This window comes from Ipomoea triloba, chromosome 8 (assembly GCF_003576645.1).
Source record: "Ipomoea triloba cultivar NCNSP0323 chromosome 8, ASM357664v1".
Lineage (NCBI taxonomy): Eukaryota > Viridiplantae > Streptophyta > Magnoliopsida > Solanales > Convolvulaceae > Ipomoea > Ipomoea triloba.
In genome coordinates this window covers 5,975,077-5,993,593 of record NC_044923.1, presented here as the reverse complement: position 1 = coordinate 5,993,593, position 18,517 = coordinate 5,975,077, and the positions used below count along the sequence as shown (strand labels likewise).

Genomic DNA, 18,517 nt, shown 5'->3' with positions numbered 1-18,517 from the left:
GGGGGGGGGGGGGGGGGGGGGGGGGGGGGGGGGGGGGGGGGGGGGGGGGGGGGGGGGGGGGGGGGGGGGGGGGGGGGGGGGGGGGGGGGGGGGGGGGGGGGGGGGGGGGGGGGGGGGGGGGGGGGGGGGGGGGGTGAAGGAAGAATAGTGAAAATAACTCTTTTTTTTTTAGAATTATCCTTCTCCTTGATTTTTGGCTTAATTCTGCTGTGTTTTATTAGCAAAGAAATCCCAACTTATATAGAAAGATTTACATGCATTCAACCATCATAAAAATGGACAAGAATAATAACCAAAATTACCAAACAATTGTAAACTTGTAAAGGAAATAGAATAAAATTCAAACTGCCAATCAATCAGAATAATTGAGAGAATCAATCTTGCTTTATTTTCCTTGATTTCCTATGTCATATCATCACTCCCCTTTGCAACCAAATGTATATAGACCTGTGTGTAAACCAAACAATTCAATGAGACTTTAAAAGTAACACAAATGGCAAGATTGAAACAGATCCTTGTCAATAGGGATATTCAAAGAGCTATACACCACAGGAAAAATAATAAACAAACAAATAAAGAATAGATAAGAGAGTATACATCATTTAGGGCAGTAGCATATGTTTCAACATTGAGTTGTCCAGAAACTGTTATGAACTAGATTCGGTTTTTGGGATTTTGTTCACTGGAGAATTTGTAGGTTCTTTGGAGTTTGGAATCTGTTAGGGAAACAAGCCCTTACATGAGCATTAATACATAGATCATCAAAAGATCAAACAAAGCAGACAAAAAAGGTTTAAATGATTACTTTTGGGGTTGGACAAGAACCTATTGAAGATTTTGGAGAGGTTTGCCAGAGAAGGGAGGCTCGCCGGAGTAGAGTGGTTGCACACCTCAGAGAAGGAGAAGGAGGTTCACCGGTTGCCATGCCTTGCGCCACTATGCAAATATCTCAACATAGCAATAAAAATAAAAAGCAATTGAGAGGGGAAAAGAGAGCGGGGAAACATGCCTGCCCGAGCATTCTCCGGGGAAGGGATGCTCGCTAGAGTAGTTGCTCACCTCAGAGTAGGAGAAGGTGGTTCGCTGGTGCCCTAGCCTTTGTGCCTCCGGCTTCAAGGCGGCCTGAAGCGAAGTGTACACAAAGCTTTGGAGGTTTGCTACAAGAATTGCTGGGCATTTTGAACCCCTTTGGCGTAGACATTCGTGTGGTAGGTCACTAGGTTGCAGTGTCCTCTTTCTCCCGCTCCAATGTATACGTGTTGGTGAAATAGAGTTCTTGAGTTGGTGTGAGGAGATCGGTGCCCCGGCTGGCAAAGTAGGTGGTAAAATGATTGATGAAGGACTCATGAAGTTTCCAAAGATGATGGCTGTTTAACAGAGTTTCCACCATTTTGATGATACAGAAGAAGTCAAGGAAAATAAAGCAAGATTGATTCTCACACCTGGTAATGAAACCAAAATGTTATGCCCACAGGCAAAAGCTTGCGTCAACAGGGATCACTGTGGAAGTGGAGGGAGGGGGAAAATAACTTGAAATTTGTGAGAGTTTTCCTTCTTAATTTTGGTTTCATTCTATTGTGTTTTATTAGCAATGAAATCCTTAGTCATATAGAAGGATTTACATGCAATCAACAATCATAAAAATAGAAAGGAATAATAACCAAAATTAACAAAAAAAAATAGTGGAGGCAAAAGAATAATATTCAAACTGCCAATCAATCAGAATTATTGAGAGAATCAATCTTGCTTTATATTCCTTGATTTCCTGTGTCATATCAAAATACTCAACCCGGTGTGTAAGATTTCTTCATCATGCCAGGGTCTGGGGAGTGAGAAGGGAAGATCTAAGCAACCTTAAATTTGTTTTCAGAGATGTGGTTTCCATGGCTTACTTCCATCATGTAATGGTCAACTAGCAAACATTTGGTTAATGCTCAATAGGTTAATACAAATAAGATGACTGTTTGGCAATAATGCTCTTCCATGTATTTTGTGTGGTTGTGTTGCTATATAACAATACAGAATATCTGATTGATTCTGAAACTCTTAATGCGCATTGCCTTTATGGTGCTGCTATAATGTGTTTTCCTTTGCAGTTTCTTTCTACTGAAAAGTTGGTCTCTTTTTACAGGTGTAGAGTAATATATCATCCTAGGAAGTTATGGGAATAGCAGCCAGCAGTTGCAATGATATTCTGAATGTAGTCAAGAAAGACAGTTGCTGTTGCAGCCTTCTGTAATTTGCTGTGCAGTTGTTTTTGGAGACATCAAATGGTCAAACCTGACAAACACAATTTTTCTTAGCTTTGTGCCAGATCCTAGCGAACAAATTCCAAAAAAAAAAAAAACGTGGTTTCTCGAAAAATGGCTCCCTCAAGGTCAGTCCTGATCGTTGCAGAAATAGTTTTGACTTTTGAGTAACGTTTTTCTGCAGTATACTAGATATCCTCCTAGATTAGGATATATATCACAAGTGTTCCTTTTTATTTGGTTTCATGTCATATTAAAATGTGATCATTTCAACTAAAAGTTTACATTGATAGTAGGATCCTTGATATTCTTCCCATTCTCTTCCTCATTTGTTTAGAACAAGAAATGCCCTTTAAGATTTTTCGTGCTTGAATGATGATAATACATTCTCTGAGGTTTATTTATTCTGGTGGGTCGTGTTTTAGTATTTTGTGTTCTATGAACGTTACAAAAATCGGCATAGTCGCACCTAGGCTGATGTGATTCTAATGTAGGAGCCCCCGTTTAGGCAGTTATCTAACTAGTTGACCGACTAGTCAGATAAGTTTACCCTTTTTTTTTTCCCTTTATGTGCCGATGCTGCCTTTGCCAGAGTTTATATCATCGTAGTCGCTCGTTGGCCATTGCTTGGTTGCCCATCGTCGTAGTTGTAGCACGATGTTTCACCCATTGCCTTTGTAGAGCTCCTCGTCTTGTTGGACGGTTGAATTTCCTTTGCGCATCAAAGCCATTGTTACAACTTGTTATCGTTGCTTGGAAGTCATCTACTTATTGTCATTGATGAAGTTGTAATTGATGAAGTTGTAGAGAGATGTCAATGCTTCATTGGTGGAAATATGAAATTTTTTGGACTTGAAATTAGAATAAAAATTAAGGATTAGATTTTTACTCATTGGAGAATTTGGGTTTAGGCTAGACTTTTAAGTTTTGGGCTAGGGTTAGATTTAAATGTTTTATTGTTTATCAAATGTAATTAAAAAACTTATTAAGAAACCTAAGTGGCAACTCTTTGCCCATCCACAACTTGATGAGTGCCTAGAGCCTTTTACAACCTTGTCAGGGAATATAGGAAGAACTCTATTGTGTTCAAAGTGGTTTTCAATTTGTTTGATATTTTCTCATCCCAAATGGTTTCTCTAGGAAATATTGTAGCCGTAGTTGCTAGAACTAGAAGCTCTAAAGCTCTACTTAACCAAGAAGCCATTAGAGCAATTGGAGTTAGAGTGGTGGGCCTGGTGGCTATGGGTGCTTGTCCCTGTTTCTTTCATTTCATTAATCAAGTCATCTATTCATTCTCAGTATCCCAAGTTGTGATTTGGAAATAAGCTACTCCCAACTCCCAATAATATTCATTGCTTCTCTTGCATTTGCTGTATTCTGAGAGATTTGTAGTGGCTAGCTTGCATAGCCTCTTTATTGCACCTGTTTTGGGCAACCACTGGATCTTGTAAATTGTAATGTCTTGAGTCAATTTGTAATCCCAATGTTTATGGGATGAATGGATGATGCTTCAGAAATTCGTTGAGCTTGGTCAAAGAATACCATCACATTAAGGTTTTCCTCGATAGTGACCGGTTTTTGAGGAGTTTTATAGGTGTGATTAGAAAAGGAAAAATATGGGAACGAAAAAAAAAATAAATAAATAAAATCTGAATTTAAAAAGAAAAAAAAAATTTCTTAACATAACATGCCAAGCCGTGCACGCAGTTTGTTGTCAACGCGGCTGCGCCAATTCCTCCTCAGGCGAGACCCACATCTCTGCCAAAACCTCTCATTTTGCAGGAGGAAAATTTTTCTAAAATCTACCCTTCATATTTGTTAAAATCTCCATCTCTAGTTTTTAGGTTTGAAAAAACTCAACAAAATTGATCTTCTAATGGAGATGGCCTAAGTGGTTGTGCAAAGAATACAGAGTTGTCGTGGTGTAGAATTAGGGGCACATTTAGAAAATTTGTCGAGTGAGGGTGAAAGGTTAAAACAAAAGAGAGAGTTTGAAAAATAAAAATGAAATATTTAGAAGCATAACCATAAATATTTTTGGATATGAGTGAAAAATTAAAACCCATTATAAAACTTTATTAAAAAAAATACTTATAACAAAATATAAAATATAATTAATTTGATAAAATGATATGAATAGAAAATATATTATAAATCATATATTATCTTATATTCTAAAAAATAAAAACAGAAATTCCAGTGAGATTTGACCTCTTTACCTTTCTTAGGTGAAATAACTTATCATCTTATCTAACTTATCTTTTGATTATTTGTATCTGTATATTTTATTTATATCTAAACATGTACTATATATACACAAGGAATACTATATATATGTGGATGGGGATGGGAATGGGAATGGGGATGGGGATGGGGATAGGGTGGGGGAAAGGAGGCGGGGGATGGGGATGGGGATAGGGTGGGGGAAAGGAGGCAGCAGCCCCCACTGTAGATCTGCTCCTGTGTAGAACAAAACAATGACTATTACTTCTTAGTTTGAGCCGATCAATTATGGAAACTTAGATTGATTTATATCATTGTGATCATTTGTAAGTTAAAATTACAAGGCGGATTTTACTCAAAACGTACATTCAGGGAGTGACGACATATTTTTCTCTAAATTAAAGAACAAAACAATGACTATTGCTTTGCCATCCACTGTTCACTACATTTAGAAAACTCAAACTATCTTATTTTTCACATTTGGAAACCTCGAATTACCTTGTTTTTTGTGATATGTATCTACAGTTGCAATCATCAAAATTCATACATTTAAGACTATCTTCACCCTTGCAATCTTCTCTCACTTTTAAAATGTCATATCACTAAATTTGTAATTATATACTATTCACTCTCCATCGGTGCAATTCTCTCTCTTCTTTCAAAGAAAAAAAAACATTATTTTTGCTTTCTACCCACTTGAAGTAGTACTAAAAAGATACAATTCTTTCAATGCACCACCAAAACGGAAGAACCTACCTAACAACAGACAACTTCAAATTTGAAAACTCTTCAGTTCAAAAACTCATCCACCTTTCATTTTACTACAGAGTACTTAATTTGTCCCATCACAAATTCAAAACTTGGCAACTCATTATTAGTTATGACCTCACCCAAGTATGAAAGTTAAGGTTGTTTGAAACTTGGCAACACCCAAAACAAACATTTTCGACCCTAATTATATGGTTTACCCTAATAAAAAATGATAACATTCAAGATAGCATATATAGTTAACAACCATTCGCAATTTTCACCGCACATTACATCCATAAGAGTCAAATTTTACAAGCGCAACTCTAGTGAATATACTAAATGCCATATTTAAAGAGATAGAGAAGTGAAGGGCGAAACCTTGAAGAGAACATCTATTATTATTAATCTAGACTAGGCATTTGTATTAAATACATAAATAGATACATAAAATAAATGGACGAATTACATACACCACTATGGTACTATATCATCAAATTTAGCTGTGAAAGAAAAAAAAATTTGTTGGAACCCCTCTGCCTCAAACACCTAACTCCACTAGAAAACACTAATTTTACTAGGCCAAAAACTAAGCTGTGTTGGGGGTTCTTGTGACTCTTTCACAGTTAAAATTCCAGACAATTTACACAGCCATCGCCAAAGGCGAACCATAGCCGTTAAGATGCGACTTCTGCCAACTCCACGCGACCTGCAGGCTCTCTTGAAGATCGGTGTGTTTTGCGGTCCAGTTTAGCTCGCGCCTGATCTTGGTTGGGTCGCTGTACACTTCTGCGTAATCGCCTGGTCGACGGGGAAGGTAGTCCACTTTAATGGGTACCCCCGTTGCTTTCTTGCACGCCTCCACGAACTCCTTTACTGATTTGCCTATTCCCGTGCCTACATTGTAGATTCCAACGTTCCCGGGGCTTGCTTTCTCCAGAGCTTTCACATGAGCATCGACAAGATCGGTAACATCAATGTAATCCCTTATGCACGTCCCATCGCCTGTCTTATAGTCTGTTCCCCTAACCTGCATTACAGATAGTGAAGTCACGGGAATAACTACTTGAGCATATCTTTGAAACTCTTCTCGGTTTTAACATGATTAAATAAACCTAGCAGAATATACTTGTTTGGAAACAGAACGATAAAAGTCGATTGTTAGAATTTCCAAATTCGAGTACAAAGATAACAAACTTGGCCAAAGACCTTGTGGTCTAGTGGCACCCGGTTGCACCCCCACATGGGAGGGGGTGAGTTTGAGCCTCAGTGGAGGCGATATTGGCTCTCTGTGCTTCATTTGGTTGAGAAAGTAGCTATGAACAGATACTACATTGTAACGGAGTCAGTAGTACTCAAAAAAAAAAAAAAAAAAAAGAAAGATAAAAATCTTGTCAGCAGACCTTTAGCCCAGGGATGATACCACGAGCAGCATCAAAACAAGCACCCGATATCCGCCCATGTTCACGAAGCTCTGGACGTGGAGCTTCTCCCAATCTTCCCTCTGGGTCTGATCCAATCACATTGAAGTATCTGAAATTCAAAAAAAAAAAAAAAAGTTTTGGTGCCTAGTTGGATGTTCCGATTTCTTAACAGTAGAATCGTAAAGTGAATCCTTTGAAGCCAAAGATAACAGTGGAGTCTACTTGGAGTGATATAGCACTTCGTTGTTGGTAAGGCATAGGCAAAAGTTGTGATTTGTTAACTAAATATTCAGTGATTCATTTGAAGAAATCAAAATCAAGACAGGGGTTGAGCACCTTTGTGGCTACCACTAAACCAAGTAAAAGAAAATAGATAAAGAGGACAAATAATTACAAAAGAAAAAAAAAATTCAATACAAACCTCAAAATCATGACAGCCATATTTGAGTTTTTATGAAAATCAAGAATGATATCCTCAGCCATCTTCTTGGCTTTTCCATATGGATTGATTGGAAGCTATAAGATGATATACACAGACAAAAAAAAAAGGGTATCATTAGCAATTGGCTGTCATAACGTGCATCCATAGCCAAAAACTACATTTACCTGTGGAGTTTCTTCAGTAATGGGCATAGTTTCTGGTTCTCCATATGTTGCACATGTACTCGAATAAATCAAAGTAGGCACTCCATGTGCTGCTATAGCCTCTAATATAACAAGCGTATTTGATGTGATATTGTGGTAATACCTGATTCGGAACACATAAGAAGTAATATATATATAAGACATGGAATATTAGTGTATTTATTAGTTTCGGTAGTTTCTTGTATGTAAAGCTAAGGTTTCTGGCTGTTTGTATATTCTAGTAGTCAGAACAGTTAGTAGTGAAGGTCTGAAACTGAAAGAACATTCCAAGATCAGACGTGAAAGGAATTTAATTTTCTTGTCTTGTGAGCCACACAGCCAATAAAATGTTGGACTGCATATCTATATGCTATGGTTATTTATATAAATCAGAACTTACTTTAGAGGATCGAGGGTGCTCTCTCCAACATATGCTACAGCTGCAAAATGCATCACGGCATCAAAAGCATTCTCGGAAAATATCTTCTGAACCTGAATACGATTGATTGGAGTGTAAGTGACCGATGCACATTTCAAGCAATCAATAACAAAAACAAATGAGCGCAAGAAATATCAGATTCAGGGTACCTTTTTGGCATCCCCAAGGTCAGCGAATATAAACTGAAGCCTCCCGGGCTCTGGAAATAGTTCTTGCAGGACCTTTATAGCACCTAGGTTTCCCCTCGAGAGGTTGTCCTGTCAAACGAGAGATTCCTATCAAGTTCTGCACAGGTGTACGGTGCACCCCCGCAAAGAATTACAACAGCAACTATTTAAGCATATTCGAGATATATTTACCACTATAGTCACACGGTATGAGTCCTTAAGAAGTCGTAATGCAGCATGGGAACCAATATACCCAGCGCCTCCAGTAACTAAGACATGAGTAACACCTGGTTCGTGATGGGCAAACTAAGAAACACACGCAGAAACAGAAATGGGACGGGTCAGTTTAAAATTATAAAACGATGCGTTTGATTTTTACATTGTAAATTTTTGTAGAGTTCAGTCCAACGAAGCAAACATGTTAGATCACTTGAGAAATCTACACTGAAGTAACATGTAAAGAGATGAATCAAAGAATTACAGGGCTCGAGGTGTTGAAATTAGGGGATTGCTTGAGCATAAGGACACATAGAGCTGTAAGGACAGCAGCCATAAGAATTTTCCCCAAAAAGTTGCTCCGTTTCTTGGGTTCAACATAATCCATACCTACAAATAACAACCAGAATATCTTAGACCTAAACGAAGAAACAAAGTTTATAAACAATCAGAGTAACCACAATACTTTTAACCACCAAAACCTGCTAGAGAAGAAACTAACTTAATTTATACAATTTGAAATACCAAAATCATTCATTTACCACAATAGAAGACTTTCTATAATTTGAGCAGAGAGTACATATATACAAGAACAAATACCTATATAGCAAGTAGAAAGCTCACCTCCTAAAGACATAGGCCTATTAGGCCTTGGCTGTGCTCTAGTTCTGGGCAAGTTCATCATTAGATAAGCTCTACAATGCTACAATTATTAAATAATAATATTGGAATATATATATGATAACCCCTCCTTCAAGGCTTTAATGCAAGCAGCTATCAATCTGCAAGAAAGATTACAAAATTGAGGCTTGATAATGATTGATCATAATATTACAATAAAAATGGTAAATAAAAATTAAAATAAAAAAAAAAAGTGAAATTTTTAACCCAAAGAAATAACAATTGTCCCCAAAATGAAAAGCATACCATAATCCATCAATTCCTAAGACAGCACTGAAACTTCAAAGACAATCCAAAATTCCTAGAAACGGAAAACGACAAAAAATTGAAGAAAAACACCAACTTTGAGGATCTAATGGCTCCAATTAAGAACCCAAAATTAAAACCACAGAACAGGGTCGTTTGATTGAAAAGAAAACAAAAGTCAAGCTGCAGTGTGGGAATGAAGAAATCCCAACGATCCCGTTACGGTGGTTAAAAACAAAACCAAAAGAAATAACAAAATTTAACTTCAAATTACAAGCAAAAAACAAGCGAACAATCCAATTAAACGGACAGAATTATCAAAAAATGCACACCACCTTCGATTAAAATAAAAACCCAGCAAAAAATCAAACAAAGAAAACAGAAAAAACAAAGCTTTCCTAAAAAAAAAACGCATTAATACATAGGAATGTGTTGCGGTGAGGCCATTTATATGTGTGTACGAACCGGTGTGTGTATTTCAATGATTAAAAAACCTATCTTAGGAAGGGACGAAAGGACGACGACTTCAATGCATTCATCGTACAACCACCTTTTCCCCTCAAAAGAGGAAAACCCCACAAACGACAATTAAAAAAAGTAGCAAAAGATAAAGGGGAGCGGAGCTAGAATGCTAGATCATGCCTCGGAGAAGAAGGAAAAGAGAGAGAAACGTACAGCGAGGAAAGGAGGAAGACGGAGCTATGGCGTGGTCCGCTCTGGCCTTCTTGTTGTTGAGGGTCTCTGGTTTGAAATGGCAATGGAGATTAGAGAGAGAGAGAGAGAAATTGGGGATTTGAAGTTTCTTTCATGTGCAGAGGGGGGACAGAAGCAGAAGTGTTTGTTTATGTTTATATGAAATGGAAATGAAATTTGAAGACTCAAACTCCAAATACATACATACATTCACATATGGACATATGGTGTGCCCCCCATCACACGCTTTATTATATTGCACTTGCCCCCTGTAAACCATTCAAAATAACAATACGTATATACGGTATCAACATCATGATTAGTTAATTAATGTGCTAATTCCAATTTTGTATGTTAAGAGAGTGAATTTTGTAGCAATAACAAATTAGTAATTGTGTCTTATGAGTTATGATATAAACTTTTGTTTATTGTGTTGTGAAATTTTATGCCAATGAACACAAATTATGTACCTAAATCAGTTTTGAAAAATAAGTAAATACATAGCATGTGTATGCGGCTTGTGTTATATTTTTGTATTTTTGTGTTATGAAATTTTATACTTTACGAATATGAGTTTTGTACTTTGGTCCATAATGCTATGTTATGTATCTTGTGTTTTTGTGTTTTGTGTCATAAAATTCTGTATCTATAAATTTATACTTCATTATTTCAATTCATGATGCATAATGCTACGTGGATTCTGGTCCACAATATAAATTGCCATAGTAAAATTAGAATGGTAACAATGACTCAATGAGAGTGGTCCACCTCTCCAATTGTATACTCCGTATTAAGTTTTGCTTTGGCCGTTATTTTGACAAATGGTAAAAAGTAAAAACTAGAGTCATCATGTCATCCTCTCAAACGAGGTCTAATTAAATTTTAAATAGCATTCGAGTTTATTTTGTCTAATTTTTTAATTCTCTATCAAATTAAAAATAATTTTTCTGGTTAAAGTCAATTGAAATTTGAAAGAAGAATTCTTCATTCCAACTTATTTGTTTTTTTTTTTCTCTTTTAATACCACTTTTTTCCAAATACAATAATATATATACTTCACTTATTGTCACTATTACCGACTTGTTTATTTACTTATCTCCTAGTGCCTACCAATCTCACCAGTATTTGTATGTATTTACTACTTATCTTTATTATCATCTATCTATGTATCTCGTTACCACTCATAATACACTATCACCACCTAATAGTTCCACTATCACAATTATATTTATTACAATCGCTAATTATTTTTTCACCATTATCTATCTACGTATAGTACTTTATCCGCCTCACAACTACTTACTTACTCACACCACTCAATATTATTGTCATTTACTAATATTACTTGTATTTTTATATAAAATACTTATATTCCAAATAATTTTGTATTTATAAATTCAAATTCCAATTTATTTTGTTAATTATATCTCTTACATTGGCATACAACAAAATATTAATGATAACAACACATATAATAGCCCACACGTGTCTTCTTTACTATTTTTTGTCTCCATTTTTAACCCCTTTCTCTACTTCAATTTCCAATCTTTTTTTTTTTTAATTTCTTTTTTCACTTTCTCAAATTTTGTCCTCACCCCACTAGCATTTAACAGAATCATTAGCAAAGTGATGGCTGATGAGGACTTAGAAAATTTGTAAGCAATGGGCAGTAATTGGATAATTTAAAAAAAAAATTTTTTGGGGGTGGGGGGGGGTGGGGCAAAAACAGTTAAGATCTGTTATGTTCTTTTATCATCCCATAAATAGTGTACCTAATTATTATGCAACTTAAATTTTGAAAATTACTACTTATATTCTTGCAATGTACACTTCATTCATCAGACAAAAGAGAAACAAAAAGAAGAAAAAAATATAATGTGTTCTCAATAGAGTCCGTTGCGCATGATTTTCTTAGTATGTTTTATCTCTCCTGTATCATTAACAAACTATTACACAGGAATGGAGCTTACTCAATGTTCATTTTTAGATAATAGTTGTGGATTTCCCTCGTCACAAAAAAAAAAAAAAAAAAAAAAAAAACCATTCCCATAACCAATCAGCCACATCAAGGTGTAATTGCAGTTTTGTCAATACTCTCTTGATTAAACTTGTTGCACATGGTTTTTCTAGTATAGTTTACCTGGCCTCTGATGTGTATGTCTCATAGGTGGTGTATGCTATTACACATGAAAGGTTTACACAATGCACACTATAGAGTAGTGGTTATGTACTTATGTGTTTCTTTCGTCACCCAATAAAATAATAATAAAATTGTAATTATTATAGTAAAACTCCCAAATTTCTTTATCAAAAAATGATTACATTCTAATCTCGAGGACCCCACAGCTCCTACCCTTGAGACTTGGTGGAGGAGGTTAATAATATATGGGTTGTGCCTCAAATAACCCAAATGCCTCCAAATACTTGTACACTAGTGCCCAAAATTACTTTATCTGATTAATTGCTAGTATTTAGCTTTTAATATTTTATTAATAAGTTGCTAATTACTTACTTTAAAGTTATAATAATAATTAGTACAATTTTTTAAATGCATTTGAAGAATGGTGAGCAAACTAACTACAAAATTTTTAGAGGACCTCCCCTTCTTCCTAATTTGTCTTTTTTATAAAAAATAAATAAATAAAATCATTTTACTATTTCCTACCGACAATTGACGCTCTGTGTATTCAATCCCCAATTCCTACATTTTAAAATTTATTTTAGTTATACTTATTTAAATTTTGAGATGACGAAAAAAATTCATAGTCACTATCTAAGTGTATGTTATGTTCTGCTCCTATGTAATACTCAGTGATACGTAATTTCATAGAAGAAATAAAAACAGAACTCAATTTTAAATTAGTTAAAGTTCAATACAGTTACTGAATTAGGAAAGATTTTAACACATCAAAATATCATACTATTTGACAAATTATACTTAAAAAAAAAAAAAACTACTTGACTTAAATAATTATATATTATCTTGCAAGCATAAAAGAGAAATTATTAGAGAGATGGATAATATCATGTGACATAATTTATATATTATTATTAACCAGCTAATGTGATTAATCAAATCTTGAGTTAAGTATCTTAGCTGGATCCCTACTCCCCCAATAATTCTTATTACACCAATCATCACATTTGTATTATATTATATGAAAAATGATGCCCTATTGCAATTTTGTGCCAAAACTTGCACTCATTGGCAAACACAAGTATAATGCATGTCACAAACTTTTATATTTATCCCAAGTACCTTTACTCCAATTTTTAACCTTTTTTTTTTTTTTAATCTTTACTAATTTACAAAAATGACATCATCTACCATTAATTAATCAAAATCATAATATCTTAATTTATCTTTTTTTTTTTGTCTTTTTATACTTATCAACTAATTCAATAATTAATTTTACCAAATAATTTAATTTCAATTAATTAGTTTATTAACTACTAACTTTTTAGCTTTCAACTTTCAACTAAGTGTATGTCAAACAAAGTCTAAAGTTACTATTTAAATTATTGGACTAGTTGAACTGTTTTATAATCTCATCAATTATCTATTAAAAATAGAGGTATAAATTCCTTTTATAGTATAATTATTACATTTAAATTTAATATTTATTTCTACGGTATTCGTTTCAAAATGGTTATTTAATTTAAATTATTAAATATTTATTATATTTAAACAAATATTAATCTGAACAAAAAGTGGTTTACGTATACCCAATTACCCATTGCCAATTGCTCATTTGTTCAACGCATTGTATTGCCCAAGTACAATGACGGTGGAAAGACGCATAACTAAAGCCGGAGAACGCGGCAACGTAATAGTGGGGTTTCTCATGTTTAAAGAAAGCGATGTAATTATTATTACTATTTTATTTTTTTTTGAGTTAGAAAAGGATGTGTTATGAGGATGTTCTAATTATATGAAGTATTTTAAGTTTTTCTTTTTAAATTTAAATTAATCTGTGTTTGTATTAGGTCGATCCAATTAAGGGTAAAGTGCTAATCATATTGAGGATTGAGCGATGTAATATTTTTACTCTAATATTTTTATAACCCTGATTTCTCGATTTTATTAGATTATATCTTCGTGATCTTGCTTCCAGACACTAAAAAGATAAATCGAGTCAATTTAATTTCAAGATTTAACGTTAAATTATACAATTTTACGTACAAGGATCCTAACAAGAAAATCTAACTAGAATTCAAACCCTAATGATAGTGTTAATTTACGTACAAATACCGATCTCAATACAGTATGTATGTATATATATATATATATATTGACTCACTTCGAGATTGATTGGACATATAAATGGTTCTCAAGTGCTTGGGAAGCTTACTAATGGTGAGAGGCCGGACTTCTTCCTAGGCATCCAAAGAGCCAGCCCAAAGTCCTCTCCTTGCATTCAATGCAGGTATTTATAGTGTAGGTGAGGGGGCAAGTTCCGTGTGCTCGGTATGTTGGGCACATGGAAGATATGCACTAATGTGTTTTTATTCTGAGTTATAGCCGTACACGTGGCACGAGATCACTTTATACTTTTAGGTATTTATAGGGTAGGTGGGGCCGAACTCATGCTACAAGGAGGGGTTCGGAGTAGTAACAAGGTTGGGGCTTTTGGAGAGGTCGGCTGTTGAGTATGGTCAGAAATGATTAATTTATGGTCGATCGGTGGAACCCGAGGAAAATACCGATTTGCAAGATCCTGAGTTATCGACCATGGATGATCCGGCTGACCGTATGCCATGATACCCAAGGGATATTCCCCATCACCTACTAATGTTTATGGCATGAAGTAACCCCACCCTCAATGTTTATATTATTTATTTTTATATTTAATTAATAAATTATATAAGTTAATGTTATAATATATATATATATATATATATATATATATATATATATATATATAATCCATATTTATGTATAAATCACTAAATGTTTAAATAGTTTAGTTGGTTGAGACTTTAAATATGATGTTAAATAGCTTATGTAGTTATGTCACAGGTTTGAATCGCACTTACTATAGCTTTTCTCTTTTATTTTACCCTTCACCACCACTACTACTACTACTACTACTAATAATAATAATAATAATAATAATAATAATAATAATAATTCTTTCAAAATACTAATAATAATAATAATAATAATAATAATAATAATAATAATTCATTTAAATAATAATAAAATAATAATAATTCTTTCAAAATAATAATAATAATAATAATTCTTTCAAAAAATTTTTTTTTAAAAAGACAAAAGGGTATGGAGGAGGGGCAAAATTGTCTTTACACCAACAAATTGCCCCTCCTCTCCACCGAATTGCACCCCATGAATTGTAATTCATCATTTGGAGGGAATTGCAATTCTGCAGAATTGCAATTCCCTCCAACCAAACACTGTAGTTTGGAAATTCACTGAATTGCAATTCCCGCCAAACTACATCCAACCAAACATGCCATCAAATGGTGACATTTTTTTGGGATCAACATAATAAAAATTATTCAATCATTTTTTACCACATTATAGAGTAAAAGTGAAGGAGTAGAATTTGAGAGTAATATAATAGAACTCTATATATATATATATATATATATATATATAGATAACTAATGAAGGTTTGACACGTTATAAGAAAAATTTTGACCGACACATCACGTATTATATTATTTTCCTAGTACTAGTAGTCACATTTATTGGTGTAATTTGAGGGGTAGGGGTAGGTAGGTGTGTGTATATATTTGTAGCGACGTGCCAGTGCCTGCGGGTTTTCAGTCTTCACATGCAAAGAGTCAAATAGAAGACAAGTGTCCCAATCATTGTCTAATGTCAAAATGTTTCAAGACAAGAATTGTCCTCTATCACTGTGGACCAAACCCCACTATTAAATTCTTCTTTTTACAAAGTTCCTTTAAAAAAAAAAGAGTTAATAAAATTTTTTTTTGAATACTACTGACTCTATTATATTGTAGTACATGTTCATCTATATTCTAGTGAGGTTCGATCTTATGACTTTCCATATGTGAGAGTCACTACATGTCATCTGAGCACAATGTGTTTGGTCATATGGAGGAGTCACTAAAGAGTTATAAACTTATTTCTATATTTATTTATCAAATTAAATATTATTTTTTATTACAAAGAAATTTGTAGTTATCCATATAAGAAAAGTAAATCGCACTAAAAAGATTCTATGCAACATGCTCAATAATCGAGAGGGTATTGACAAGAATGACTTATTACCTAGTATGAGAATCATGTTTCACATACTCAGCTACCATTTTCAAGGCTCAAATTAAATATTATTGTTGTCATTTGATGCATGAATTTTATTTTGGTCATATTTGATATTTTTTTTTCGTGTAAAACAATCGAAATACATCACATTTTTAGATCGAAATATTATTTTTTCACTAAAATCATAAATCGGTTTGATTTTGAACTAGAATTGTGATGCACTTTGATTGTTTTCTACCTGCAGTAACTTAGTTAGAAGCTGTAAATGTGACTCAGAAAATGAAAATAATACACTATGCACTGTATTCTGTATATGACAAAACTGATACTTAAAATTCAAATATAAAAGAAAAATTATTTAAAGAATTAGTGTATGCATGACATTGGTCATGAAAACAGGCTGCCAATTATGTGGACCGTTGAGTTAAGGTGACAATTCAATGAACAAATTGGATACAGAGTGACAGATGATTTGAAATAGAGAGAAAAAATCAATTTGTGTTGCTTACTTGCCTACTATTAATTAAACATTTTATCAATTAGAATTTATATATTTATGATTTTTATTAAATTGAGATTAATATGGTGCTGTTAAGTGATGAAATTAAAGAATACTAACAAACTATTGAGATTTAAGTTTTTTTTTTTTAAGTAATATATTGGACTTTTTTAACAATTAGCGGTTAGCAGATATCAAATGAGAATGTATAGTAAATGAAAATGGGGTAAAATTAAAGTACCAAAAAAAAATGTAAAAACAAATTTGAAACACTAATTTATTGTCGGTCAAGGTCATGCATGTATTATGTGGCATGAAAGAGATTTTGTGGGGTTGAACTCTTTAGTGCCTTACCATTTTAGTCCTATTTAATTTATTACAATTGGTTTGGAGTACAATTAGGTGATAATGATCTATTAAGACTCTTTTTATGGCTTTGTATGTATTCTACCCATAGTTATTGCGCGGACTACGGTTCAAAAATGGCATCGTTTTGTACAATTTTTTTTCACATGATCCGTTGTAACATACATTTTTATAACTCATAATGTACATTATTATAACTTATAAAATATATTATCTTACCTTAAGAATTTTATTATTTTAACACATAATGTATATTATTCTAACACATAAAAAGTATATTATTGTACATTATCTTACCTCAAAAAAAAAAAATCAATACTATTTGATGATCTAGTAAATAAGCAAGGATTATATAAACTATGCATATACATTAATTAATGTATTCACTTCAATTCCTGCATGGGATGGTTGTTTAAATATGTGTTGAAAAACATTGTTTTGAGTTGTCAAAGACTCAAAGTTGCCAATAACAAAGTTAAAGTAAGCTCAGATCACATGGAGAAGCCATTAAAAGAAATGGACAGTTGAAAACATATTAAAATATAAATTACATGATGAAATGATTGCATGTTTCCTGGTTTGTCACCTTAATTAATTTAAGGATATAATACATATATTATAATAAATAAATTATTAGAGAAATGATTTGGTGGCATAATTCGAGTTGTGCCAATGTGGTCACAGGCTCACAGCCACAACATTCTCATGGCTTTCAACTTTTGATACTGTATCATTTGGCTATATATATATATATATATATATATATATATATATATATATGCCCTCACAATAAATTTGTCAGAACAAAAATAACAAAATAAATGGGTGGTCCTTTCTCACTTTTTTACTTTTTAAAAATAAATAAATAAATATCTTTTTTCTCTTTTTGATAATCAGATAACATGCTAGCCGGCTTGACTGGAAACCAAGGATTGAGATTCAGTCATAGGCATTGTTGTGGGTCTTATGCACCAATTCAAAATTCTTGACACGTCTTATATTGAGTTGAATATATGTGGAGGGAAAAAATGATATATTTTGTCTTTGAATTAAAAAAAAAAAAGTATTTATTTATTTATCAGTTATACCATCATCACTTTTTATTATCAATTGTTTGTGAAATAAAATTTTGTTCCTCGATTGTCTGCAAAGTTTGTACATAATTAATGGACGGGAAGTGTTATGTCTTTATATATAATTGATAAGGACTCAGTCTAGGATTATGTATTTGACACCTTAATTTTACAAATATAGAAATGGTTAATAGTTAAATCAATGAAAAGTGTTTTCTGTTTTCTATTTTTAATTTCATTTTTCATATTTTAATTTCCATAGAAAATTAGAAAACAATATGAAGCATATATATATATTTTTTAAATACTTATGATTCTTTATAAGGTAGTATTTGTTCTATACTTTCTCAAACATTTTCATCACAAAAAACTTAAGCCCCCACTGGGGTTCAAACCTATGACCACTCCATTTGGATAACCGGAATGTCATCACACTACAATATGAAACATATTTAACTACACTTGTTTTTTATGTGAAATTTTTAAAAAAAAAAAAACAAAACAAAACAAAAAAAAGTGGTGAAATCGGTATTTTTAAAAATCTAATTTTGTTTTGTATTTTCTAATTTTCTAAAGAATGAAAATTTTTATAGTCAATTCTAGGGTAGACAACCTTG

The 18,517-nt window shown here is 33.2% G+C and overlaps 2 protein-coding genes across 3 annotated transcripts in view; one reads left to right on the top strand and one right to left on the bottom strand.

The window, feature by feature from the left end:
* The window catches only part of LOC116026772 (mediator of RNA polymerase II transcription subunit 9), a 5,903-nt gene extending 3,250 nt beyond the window's left edge, over positions 1-2,653 (top strand). The window contains exon 6 of the mRNA XM_031268161.1: positions 2,132-2,653. The gene's annotated coding sequence lies outside the window, so the exon portion shown is untranslated. The remainder of the gene's footprint in view (positions 1-2,131) is intronic.
* Positions 2,654-5,587: 2,934 nt separating this feature from the next.
* Positions 5,588-9,896, bottom strand: LOC116027948 (UDP-arabinose 4-epimerase 1-like). 2 transcript variants are annotated; one of them, XM_031269739.1, is made up of 11 exons: positions 9,692-9,896; positions 9,017-9,071; positions 8,714-8,871; positions 8,355-8,479; positions 8,066-8,179; positions 7,856-7,963; positions 7,668-7,759; positions 7,250-7,391; positions 7,065-7,159; positions 6,623-6,752; positions 5,588-6,249 (listed from the first exon to the last, which is right to left on the bottom strand). In XM_031269739.1, the coding sequence occupies exons 3-11, from the start codon at positions 8,772-8,774 to the stop codon at positions 5,863-5,865; spliced, it is 1,254 nt and encodes a 417-aa protein (XP_031125599.1). In that variant the 5' UTR covers positions 8,775-8,871; positions 9,017-9,071; positions 9,692-9,896; the 3' UTR covers positions 5,588-5,862. The 2 variants fall into 2 exon arrangements, with proteins under 2 accessions (XP_031125599.1, XP_031125597.1); XM_031269737.1 differs by lacking the exon at positions 9,017-9,071.
* Positions 9,897-18,517: the final 8,621 nt, after the last annotated feature.

Bases quoted from the DNA above. Each gene is read 5' to 3' on its own strand.
- LOC116027948 (XM_031269739.1), bottom strand. From the start codon at position 8,774: ATGATGAACTTGCCCAGAACTAGAGCACAGCCAAGGCCTAATAGGCCT. The intron at 8,480-8,713 runs GTGAGCTTTCTA...TGTTATTTGTAG, and splicing joins TAGGCCTATGTCTTTAGGAG to GTATGGATTATGTTGAACCC. The intron at 8,180-8,354 runs GTAATTCTTTGA...TGTGTTTCTTAG, and splicing joins ATTTCAACACCTCGAGCCCT to TTTGCCCATCACGAACCAGG.